Consider the following 12,821-nt stretch of genomic DNA (forward strand, 5'->3'; position numbering starts at 1 on the left):
ACAAAAAACAAAAAAAAAAAAAAAGAAAAAAAAAAAAGAAAGAAGGGGCTTTGGAACTATATTATTCATGCACGGCAAATTGGGAACTTTTTGAGGAAAATTTGAATTGCTTAGAGCATGTTTGGTAACTATTTCATTTTCAGTTCATAAAAATTTGTGTGATAATTTTTTTTTATTTATAAATGGTTATCTCAGTTTATAAATTTGAGGAAAAAACATAAACTCAAAAAATGAGTTTACGTTTTCAGTGTTCCATTTTTTTTTCAAATAATTTTTTTTCAATTAATATTTTTTTCAATTAATTTTTTTTTCAATTAACTTTTTTTTTCAAATAATTTTTTTTCAATTAATTTTTTTTCAAATAATTTATTTTCAATTTTTTTTTTCAAATAATTTTTTTTCAAATGATTTTTTTTCAATTAATTTTTTTTCCCAATTAATTTTTTTCAATTATTTTTTTAATTAATTTTTTTAATTTTTTTTCAAATATATTTTTTTCAATTAATTTTTTTTCCAATTAAATTTTTTTTCAATAATTTTTTTAATTAATTTTTTTTCAATTATAATGTGTGTGATCCCATTATCATAAATAATAAAAATAAATATAAATATTTTAGGCCTGAACAAATATATTTTTTAGTTTATGTTTTTAAAATTTTTTAAACATTTTGTTCAAACCAAACGCGTTTGTAATTTATATTTTTCTAAAAATAAATAAAAATCAATTTATAAAATTTTTATAAATATAAATAAAAAATATAAACGTTACCAAACGCGACCTTATATGACACTTTTTGAGCAAAATGACACTTCTCCATAGGATCAGATTCAGCACCTCCACCCCCAAGTCGTTCATTTTGTATTAGCTTTGAGTTTATTTTTGTATAGGATAGAGACCCATCTTTTTGTAACCAATGTTTTGAAAACTTGACTGGTGAGCAAACCGGAAAAGAGATCGGGTAGACGGGTCACCGGTTCAACTGTCGGGTCGAAGCGGTCAAACCGTGACGTCATAATTAATATTATATAATTAAAAAAATATAATTATAAATTATAAATAAATAAAAATATATATAAATACTCAAATAAAAATAAAAATTGTTGTATATTATTTATTAATAATATTTAATAAAGTCATAATTGATATAAAAAAAAAAGTCACTTGTTTTAAAAAAATTAATTTTTTTAAACATTCTTTCCAAACAAATTGATTGAATGCTAGGATTAAATTTGGAGGGAAATGAAATTTTCAACTCTCCCTCCAATCAATATGTTTCAAATAATTTGATTGAATCTCACATGTAATTTTGTAGATTCTTTTTGAAAAATCTTTTCCTATAAATAGGAATATACTTTCATAATTTTCTCAAACTTCCAATGAGACTCTTCCTCATGAGAAGAGACTCTTGAAGTAAGAATTTTTAGTCAAAATTTTGAAATATAATATATATATATATATATATATATATGTAAATATATAAAAAAGAAAGAAAATAATAAAAAAATTTAGAAAAAAAACGGTCCAACCCAATATTTATTTAGTTTTGTATTAACTCATAACATGCTTGGAAAATAAGAAACATGTAATGCATATGACCTTTTCCGTAAAAATCTCAAATGAAATAAAATACACCGAAAAGAGATTAATTGTGATTATTATAATTATTGTGGCATCGTTGTAATCATTGACTTCCACTTATATCATTCAATTTTTTTTTTTTTTTTTTTTTTTTGAGAAAATTAGTCTAAGGTCCCTCTCTTATTTTTTATAATGGGAGAAATCCACAATATTATTTTGTAATGTCTACGGTACCTCACCCACCAGGATATATCTCACCCACCAAAATGAGTCCCACTGAAAACTCCAAGTTCCTGCCAGGCCCGGCCCTGGCCATAGGCCCACAAGGCCATGGCTTAGGACCTCTCAAAATAGGCCCAAAATGAGGGCCCCCTCCTATTATAAGTTAGTATAATATGTTAGATGTGTTTTGAGTCAAAAAAAAAAAAAAAAGCCCCAAATCAACTTAATTTTGTTGACCTATTAAAAAGCCAAAAGTTTAAGGCCCAAACCAACTTAAAAGGCCCATTTTTTTTCTAAGTCCTAACCCTATCAACCTTCCCTTTGATAGCCACACCACACCAGCGAGGGAGAAGAATCTGTGCAGCCAGACGAAGAAGCGCTCCAGTAGCACAGGTAATTTTTTTTATTTTTTATTTTTTCTATTCAATTAATTAAATATTTATCTTATCTTTTGCACAATTAATTACTATTATAATATTAGTGTTTACATCATCAAGAAAAATTTATTTAAGTGTAATAGTTCACATCACATAATTTAAAAGTTTTGTATTTTATTAAGTGGTGGTGCTTTTATTTTGAATTTTGATTTAAAAAAATATTTTGATCTCAACACAGTAAGCATAGGTAAATATTTTTTTTTTGTTTCAATTAATTAAATATTTGCCTTGTCTTTTGCCCAATTATTTGCTATTATAATATTGGTATTTACATCATCAAGAAGAATTCATTTAAGTTTAATAGTTCACATCACATAATTTAAAAATTTTATATTTTGTTAAGTGGTGGTGCTCTTGTTTTGAATTTTGATCTAAAAAAATATTTTGATCTCAGCTCATCATGACTCTTAAAAGAAATTATCCGTCTGGATTCGCAAAAAGGAAAAAGAAGCAAAAAGGAAAATTGTGAAGGGCCCCAAAAATTTTAGTAATTGATTATTGACTTTGGGCCCCGAAAATCTCAGGATCGGACCTGGTTCCTGCACAAGATGAACTTTAAATGTAGGCCGAGTAGTAGGAAAACCAATTATTTTAATTTTGCAATCTTTTTCAGGAAAACCAAACATGAGGGAATTAGGAAGAATGAATTTCACTGTCTTCCATCGCCATTAAAATCAAAGAAAGTCAAATCAAATTGAAATCAGGAGAAATTAGAGTTTGGATTTGTACTTTTCTAGGAATTGGATTTGAACTTAGAGAAATTTTAATTTTCTCTAGATCCAATTTTCTCTAGATCGATGTTGAGGGACCTTAAATATTATGAAAATATTGGATGTCCTTTATGCTATAAAATCTTAATGCCAGTGATCCTAAAAAAAATTCCCCTCCATTTTTTTTTTTAGAAATGGACAGTTAATTTGAGTTTTATTTTTTATTTTTGATGGAAAAATTAATATGAGTTTAAATATTGTAATTCGGGTTTAAAACATGAGGAACGTTACATTAAGTCAAAAAATAAACAGTAGTACTACGCCTCCGTTTGGGAAGTGGGTTGGCTTTTTGGCTTTTTGACTATTTTAGTCTGGGCTAAAAAGTTTGGTTTGGGAAGAATTTTTTGGCTTTTTGGCTTTTTTAACTTTTTTTGTGAGAGAAGAATGTAATGATTATGGGTTAGATGTGATATTTTGTTTTTCGTGGCTAAAATAGCCTATTTTGTCTTTTGTAGCTAAAATAGCTAAAAAACCCCGTTTAGCTCTGAATCCGGATCCTCGGTGCCCCTTTCCTGTCGCGCTTCCTGTAGCCCTCCAAAACGACGTCGTTTTGGAGGGTTTTTTTTTTTTTTTTTTTTTTTCCTTTCTTTTGCTTTCTTCGTCTTCTTTCTTTTCCTTTTGCCCCTGTTTTCTTCTGTTCATCAGAACCCCCAGCTCCCCTCTGCTTAATCAACTTCTCCACCATCCTTTTCTTAGCCTTCATTCTCTTCAAAGCCTGCATCTCCTTCAACTTCCTCATCTCTTCTTCCTCCACCACCTCCGACGCCGGAACAAACCCAACACCGCCCTCCCTCTCCTTCTCAGCCACCATCATCGAACAAACCCAAAAATGACTTAGGGATTAACTTCTTGCTATCGAGTTCTTTAACCATATAAGCAGCTTTATTTGTCTTCCCTTCCTTGCATAGTCCCAAAATCAGTGCATTGTAAGTCAAGATATCCTTCTTAATCCCATTCCTCGACATCTCCTCGTAAAGCCTTCTACCCATCTCAACATTACCTGCTTGGCTATACCCATTTATCAATGTATTATAAGTTACAGTATTAGGAGACACATCAATCCCTTTCATCTCACTAAAAAGTTTGTTCGCTTCGTATAATTTCCCTTCCTTGCAGAACCCATGAATAAGTGTGTTGAAAGTAACATCATTTGGGCATAACCCATTCTTCTCCATCAAATTCTTGAGCTTCAAAGTAGTGCTCAGAAGGCCATGGTTACAGTGTCCAACAATTAATGTATTATAAGAAACAATTGTAGGAACACAACCCATGTTTTCCATCTCTCCAAACACCTCAACAGCCTTTTCCAGTTTCCCCAATTTACACAGAGCACTAATAAAAATGTTCAAAGTATAAACATTCGGCGAAATTCTTGATCTCTGCATTTCTTTATAAAATGCTAATACGATATCTGCCGGATTCAAATTCATCAAAGAACTCAAATACGCATTGCAAGATTCAACATTTGGGACAAACCCATAATCCTTCATACGACAATAAGCATCGGTGGCATTCCTGAACTTCTTCATATGCGCATAGGTTTTGAATAGAGAGTCGAAAACACGAGGCGAAGAATCATAGACTCTGTAAGAGTTGAGTATCGATTCAAAGAGCTTAGAAGGAAAATCAATTGAACACGATTGGTGAATCTTCATCTTTTTTTTACCCACAAACCCAAGAACTAATTTCATCATCCTGCGATCATCATCATCATCAAACCCAGAATAATTTCAATACCTAGTTGAAATCAATGTCCAGAATAATTATCATCATCAACTTTTTTTTTTTTTTTAAGAAACGCACAATCTAACAAAAAGAAAATATAAAAAACACTTTCAGAAAACGAAAGGCAACATGGATGGACCTTCTATGTGGTGGATCAGCAGGAAGGAAAATTTGAAAGCAAAATGAATCTGGGTAAACTTGTTATTGCTTTAGGAGTGAGAATAGATGAATCTGTGGGACGAAAACCAGCTACTGAGAGAGCTAAGTAGTGGTATGGGGAGAGAGAGAGAGAGAGTTATCAGTGAGAAGAACAAGAAAAAAAAAAACCCCTCCAAAACGACGTCGTTTTGGAGGGCGACAGGACGCGCCGCAGGAAAGGGCGACGGAGGATCCGGATTCGTTTAGCTCTTGCCAAACGGAGCCTACATGCACTAATTAGTGTGCTAACTAATGTACCAACATGTGTTATGACATTATTATTGACCACACTCATTATACAAATTACAAATACCAAAAATCTCTTAAATTATGTCACATCATCAATTGGTATACTAATTGGTGCATATAACATTATTCAAAAACAAAAGGACTACTTGGTATTGTTTGCCAAAATTCAATAATATTAAGATGATCAATTTATTTATCATGCTTAATTTATTATTTCATATGTCATAATTTTATTGATTTAATAAATTGCACTAAAAATAATAAAACATAAGACAGTGAATAAAATATTATAAATAAATAAAATTATCATCTTAACATTATTAGTTTTAAAAAATCGAAACATATATCACCATCAAAGTCGGATCCACCAAATTAGTTAATGAGAAAATAAACATATTTTTTCTATTTGACTCATATATGATATTTTAATAAAACTTAATAGATTACTATTATATCACGGAAATGATCGAGACTCCCTTTTTTTCTTGACCCCTACAACCCCTATAGATACATGTCAGTGAGTGATAGCAGAGAAAATAAATAAATAAATAAATAAATAAACAAACAAACAAAACAAAAAGCAAAAAGTTAGCCAATCCCTATACATTAGGGGTGGTGGGGGTCAAGAAAAAAGGGATCTTAATCCTTTTCCATTATAAAATGACAAAAATCATGATATAATACATGATAATATAAATAAATTCCCAAAGGGTTGTTTTGGAAAGTTTATAAAAAATTGGTTTTTTTGTCTTTTTTTTTTTAAATAAAAAATATGTAAATAAATAGAGAGATGATATGATCCAAAATAAGTTAAAAGCTAAAAATTGGCTACCAAGTTCCCAAATTAGGCCAAAATAGGCCAAAACACACTTGAACAAAACGCAACATTTAATTAGTCTAAAATAATGGGGAGAATTTTATCATACACACGGCATACCATATGCACATTTAGTTATGCAATTTTTTATTCTTTAGTTATAATTAATTTTCTTCTTTAATTATGACATTATTTTGAGGTCTTTGATTATGGCTCATGTAATATTTGATTATGACCCCTTTTTTTTAAAGTTATAATTCAAAAAATATGAAATTATATAAATTTCTTCTTTTATTATAAGGTGCATATAATGCACACTCTTTGAGGGGATAATGAGTTCTATATCCAAAATGTGTAATGCCGTCGGCCAAAATTGTGAACCCAGTATTTTAAACTAAGAAAAAATAATATTTTATTCTTAAAGAAACTCCAACACTACTCTTTACTTTACACTAATCAAAATACAAAAATAAGGAAAAATTTATTCTACCTAATTACTTTTTTTTATCTATGTTCTCCAATGATACTTTTACTTTACTTATTTATCCATACAAATAGTTTAAAGAGGCTGTTAAAATTTTTCAAAATATAGCTAGTTTGGAATTTTTTTTTGTTAAAATAACTAGTGTAGTAGTTTGTCTGTTAGACGAAGTAAAATAAAAAGATACTATTATAATAGCTAATGGGCCTATCTTAAAGAGTCCATTCGATGCCTTTACACTTCAAAGTATAAGATATCCACGTGGAAGTAAGTACTCTGTATATAACATTGGAAAATGCTACAGGTCCCAAATTTTCTATTAAATAAATGACCAAATGTCTCACATGGGTGTGGGCCCCACAAAATTGCGAACCCCACACCCATGTGAGACATTTGATCATTTGTTTGGTAGAAAATTTGGTGTCCCTAGCATTACCCTATAACATTATATAAGAATTAAATCTATCTTTTTGAGATAAATACAATAAAATGAAAAAGTTACAATTATATAATCAATTTAATTTCATAGATAATATATATAAAAGATTTTACAAAATAAACGGTTTAAATAATGAAAAAAAAAAATTCTATAGTTGCCTCTACTTTTTCAAACAGAAGCCCAATCCAAAATAGGAAAGCGTAGGAGAACTCAGTTCATATTGTTGTATTTTATGGATCTAAGGGGGGTGCGGATGGGATGACCATACCCCCAAAAAATTTTAAAAATATCATATAATCTATTACTATTATAAAAATGTCAAGAGTCGGTCATGTTTTCTACTTTTTTCAAATTTCAATTTTACCTTCTCAAATTTATTATATTTTTTAAAGTTATAAAGAGTCTTATATAAACTAACTATCTCTTATGGGAAAATAAATAAATAAATAAATATCTCCACATTTTTTACGTTGATGACGATTGAAGAACAAAAAAATAATTACTCTTTCTTATTTCCTGTATCTGCTTCTATACTGATATGCATAATATTTATAATTGTTCATTGTAGATCAAATCACTGTGAATAATTTTGGTTAAATCTTGAAGTTATATGTATTCGTTTAAATCTAGACAGAGGAAAGTGCATGCGTTTTTAAAACAGAGATTTGTGTTGCATCTCAAAATTTCGCAGGTTATCTTCAAAGACATTCTTTTTGTTTAAATTATATTTTATAAACTGTAATATATTACATGATACTTTAACAATCAAGGTATAATGTCAAAATTCCAAACATGAACCACTTTTGTTGGTTTATTTTTTAAATCTATTTTGCAATTTTTGATTTTTTTTTATATTTTCTCAGTTTTGGTGATTGAAGATACTGGAATTCTTCATATTTTATATTTAAATTATAATTTTTATATAAAAATTTAATATCTAATAATCTAAATAGAATTAAAAATTAAAATATTTGTAAAAAAATCTATAAATTTAAACATGTATTGATTTATTATTATTATTATTATTTAATTTTATACAAATTATTCACAAATTATTTTCAATTTTTATGTGAATTTAATTATCTAATTAAAAAAATGGTGCATACACATAAAATTTAATACTAAACATTTACATTATGACCAACTATTTAATTATAAATAATTAACTTCTCATTGTTACCTGTATTATATTATTTCAAAAGATTTCAAATATTATTTTTGTAATATCTTATATATGTTAATGTCTACATATATAAATATAAATTTATATATGTTGTTGTATTCATGCATTGTCAATCTGTAATGTTATATTACTTTCAGGTATTTTAATTTTCTAACATGTATCACTTTAATAGCGTAGTTATATTTGTTAGGAAAAAATTATAAAATTGTGTATTGCTCTCCTATCAACTTATATTCAATACATATATACATATATGTTATACAAACAAATGTCCATAATAAACACTTTCAATAACAAACCAAGAATTTGCAAAGCACCTACATCACGACAATAATTGTACTTTTTATATTTAATTTTTTCACGACAATTGCATAGCAATTGTATGCTAATGACTAATATTATATTTTTCATAATGAAGATATTCATGACATAGAAACGAGACTCAACAACTCTTAATGTATAAAAATATATTACATATTGATATTAACGCATTCTTACATCAAAAGTACGGAAATAATATGTAATAATGGGTTCAATAAATTTATATTATGAGATGAACTATTAAACAAAATTGTATAATTATGCAATTAATTTCATACATTCAATTGTATTACAGATACGGATTGTGAAAATTTAAAGTAGAAAGTTAATAGAAAAATATTTGTGTAATACTATATATTTAAATGACCTATTTATTATTTATTGTTTAGGATAAAATTATGATGTCAACAATCTAACTATAAATTAATGTTTTTGTTTATAAAATTTCTTGTTTATCATTTAAATTCTTCAGTCAAATATGTATTCATTTCTTGCTTAGTTATATTTTGGATATAGATCAATTTACTCATGCAAGTCTCCATACTTTATTTACATATCAAATACCAATTTAAGAGACACACATAATTACAATACTAACGGTTGATGGAAAATCGCGTGCCACGTACAATAGACGTGCCCAACCACTAGTATATCAAAAAATTTAAAATTATAAAGGCTTGTATCCCTAAACATACTTTTACACTTCTATAACAATAATTCTGAATCCGTCCTGATTATATATATATATATATATATATATCTGTCTACACTTAAGGATCCGCCTAAAGAAAGGAATCAACAAGACCAGAAGGACCAACAGCATGTAACAAACAAATCAAATAAAGAAGGATAGGCAAAGGGTAGAACTATAATTCAGGCCTAGCTCAAACAATTTTGGGCCCAAAGCAAACTCCCAATATGGACCTTTCATACATTAAGGGTTTATTTTATTTTATTATATATATATATATATATATTATGAATGTGATCAATGGAATTTATATCCAATTTTTTGTATTTTATTTTTTGTATTTGACATAAAATTTATTTAAATTTATAACAAAAAAAAAAGAGATCAAAATAATCCAAATGAAAGTATCAAATAATAAGTAAATAAATTGTAACAAAATATTAGTTTTTTTTTTATTTTTCTAGATTGACAAAATATCACTTAAACATCGCATTTTTCACTTTTTTAATTACAAATTTGCTAATCAAATTCGCATAATCTAACTTATTAATTGTAATGCCCTGAAATAAATGCTATAAATCGGCCCCCAGCAACATATACGCAATGACATAAATAAAGTAGTTATCTTTCATTAATTGGAGTTAATTTACAAAAGGGCACATACGGTATACATTCATAAGGTCTATCTTGAATCTATAGCATGTGATACCAATTTAATGATCAACAAAATAAATGTCTTACAGGCTTACATCCATCTAAGACTATGCTTGCTTACAACAAAAGATAGAGTCTTAAGCTCCTGACATATAAAGCCCTAGACTTGTACAAATATTAAATACAAAACAAAAAAATAGAGCTTTCAGCTCCTGGGACCTCCCAAGCTATGTCCTTGGAAGAGGGATGTCACCAGCACCTGAAAATGATTTCCCAAGTAGGGCAAGCCAAAGCCCAGTAGAAACAATCTAACACAATGTATGAATATTAAAAACGATAGCCCAACACAGATATATGAATCCTAACTATCCTCCACCGATAGCCCGTACAGATATTTCTAAACAGATATACAATCTTTATAACAGATAAAATGTCCATGTTTCCATAGGTGTGAGATAAGAAATATCTAATTCCACCATTTATATTATCATCTATCCAATTTCATATTTCCAATACCAATTTCATCATTTATACAAAATAATTATTCAAAACATTTTAGGAGAAAACCTTTTTTTTCCCAATCTCATTCCAAACACCAAAATCAACCATTTCAACACAACACAAGCTCATATCTACTCCCATAACCATTCCAATACATTAATTCAAAAACCCCTGTTTTGATTTTAACCCAAAACCCTAGGTTTGATCAAAATCACAACAAGTCTCAACGTTTCTTACCCATTAACAATTAACCTAGTTAAGACTCATAGAAGAGTGTAGAAAGTCCATACCTCAAGTTTAGAAGATCGGGGGAAAAGTGAAGAAACTCCAAATAAGCCAAAACCAAGATTGATTCGGATCAAAACGAAGCTCTCGAAGTGTTCACCCTTTTTGACAAAGGCAAAAGGGTGGAGAAATCACTAGATCTAGATGAAAAAATAGAGAGAATGTAGGTTTTAGAGAGAGAGGGTCCCGATCTAGGGTTTTTGAGAGAAAAGAGATGAAAAAGTGGGTTGTTGTGAACTGATGTACGCACAGTCTGCTCGAGCGTAAGAGTTTACGTGCGAGTGTTAGACACAATAAGTTGTACCGCTCGAGCGCATGAAATGACCGCTCGAGCGCAAAATACACACATCCAGTAGTTTTGCAGATAAGAGAACATCGCTCGAGTGCAAGAATAGCCACTCTAGCGCACATCCGCTCGAGCGTAAAAAACACCGCTCGAGTGTAGAATACACTCTCCCAGTAGTTTGCAGACCTGCAAAAGTACTGAGAGTTTGCCAAGTCCGCTCGAGCGTAAGAGTAAAAATATGGGCAACAAAAGTTTGGAAACTAAGCAATCAACCTGTCCCAAACGTAACCACAACACAATAACCGAACTCAAGTAGGAATATGGGGGCAATGACAATGAACAACATTCGGAAACTATAAAACCCAAGTCTGAAATATCAAACGGGTCGGGTCAAAATCAGAATCGCTATAACCTCTCCCCTTAAAGAATTTTGTCCCCGAAATTTCAAATCAAGTTTTACTGTTATGTTTAAACCAAACACAAGAGTGATAGATAATCAATTCCCATACCATGATCCATTCTCTGATCATCCATTTTCATCAACTTGATACACAAGTTCTAATATTGAAAGTAAAATCCAAATTTCCCAAAACATTTACAATGTTTATATCAAATTCATGTTTCCAAAACATATACAACATATACAATGTTCCCATATATCCAAAACACATACAATGTTTTCATATTTCATTAATATAACAAAATTCCAGTACATGCTCAAACATTAACAAATAAGGCAGGGTATTTCTCGCAGACTTCCAACTCGCATTCCCAAGTTGCTTCCTTAACCCTGTGATGTTTCTACAATACCATAACCAAGGGAATTATCTTGCCTCGTAAGACTTGGTCCCGAGTATCCAAGACTCTCATCGGTCTCTCCTCATACGAGGCATCCTCATCTACCTCTAAGTCAGTCTAATCCAACACATGCAATGGATTCGGCTCATACTTCCAAAGTATGCTAATATGAAACACATCATGAATCCTGAAAAGTTGTGGCGGCAAGGCCAAACGGTAAGCTACCTCTCTAATCCTCTCAAGGATCTCAAAAGGTCCAATGAACCAAGGGGATAACTTCCCACTTTTTCCAAACCTCATCAAACCTCTCATAGGTGATATCTTCAAAAACACATGATCTTCTACCTCAAAATACATGAGTCTCCTCCAACGGTCGGTATGACTTTTCTGACGACTTTGGGTAGTAGCTAACCTCTTACGGATAAGTGCGACTTTTTTCATCATTTTCTAGACTAACTTTGGACCCAACATGGGTGCATTACCCACCTCAACCCAACACATAGGAGATCTACACGGTTAGCCATACAAGGCCTTAAACGGTGTCGTACCGATACTCGACTAGAAGCTGTTGTTATAGGAAAACTCCACTAAGGGCAAGTGTCTCTCCCACAAACCCTTAAAGTCAAGGACATAACCGCGAAACATATCCTCTAAAATTTGAATGGTACGCTCTGACTGCCCATCAATCTGAGGATGATACGCTGTGCTAAAAGTCAGTCTAGTGCCCAAGGCACTGTGTAAACTTTGCCACAATTGAGCTATAAAACACGGATCTTTATCTGAAATAATCATCACTGGGACCCTATGCAACCTCACTATGTCCCTAATATAGAGGTCGACAAGATAGGTATAATCGTCACTGCCCAAGTCACTTACGCGTATAGGTATAAAGTGTGCCGACTTGGTTAACCGGTCAACTACCACCCAAATTGCATCACTACCTTGTTGAGTCCTCAGAAGGCCCACACCAAAATCCATTGTGACATCCTCCCACTTCCACTCAGCTATAGGCAAATGTTGCAACAAACCCACTAGTCTCTGATGTTCAGCCTTCACTTGTTGACAAGTAAGGCACCTCGATACAAACACAGCTACATCATTTTTCATACCTCTTCACCAAAACTGGTGACAAAGATCATGATATATATTTGTGCCTCCCGGATGCATTGCAAGGCGTGAATGGTG

The 12,821-nt window shown here is 30.6% G+C and overlaps 1 protein-coding gene across 1 annotated transcript; it reads right to left on the bottom strand.

The window, feature by feature from the left end:
- Window positions 1-3,590: 3,590 nt before the first annotated feature.
- Window positions 3,591-4,803, bottom strand: LOC145792271 (uncharacterized). The gene has a single exon (XM_082873046.1). It carries the CDS (start codon window positions 4,700-4,702, stop codon window positions 3,809-3,811), a length of 894 nt encoding a protein of 297 aa, XP_082729172.1. The 5' UTR covers window positions 4,703-4,803; the 3' UTR covers window positions 3,591-3,808.
- Between the last annotated feature and the right edge of the window lie 8,018 nt (window positions 4,804-12,821).

The sequence above is a fragment of the Camellia sinensis genome, chromosome 6 (assembly GCF_055761805.1).
Source record: "Camellia sinensis isolate YWXY chromosome 6, ASM5576180v1, whole genome shotgun sequence".
Taxonomy (NCBI): domain Eukaryota; kingdom Viridiplantae; phylum Streptophyta; class Magnoliopsida; order Ericales; family Theaceae; genus Camellia; species Camellia sinensis.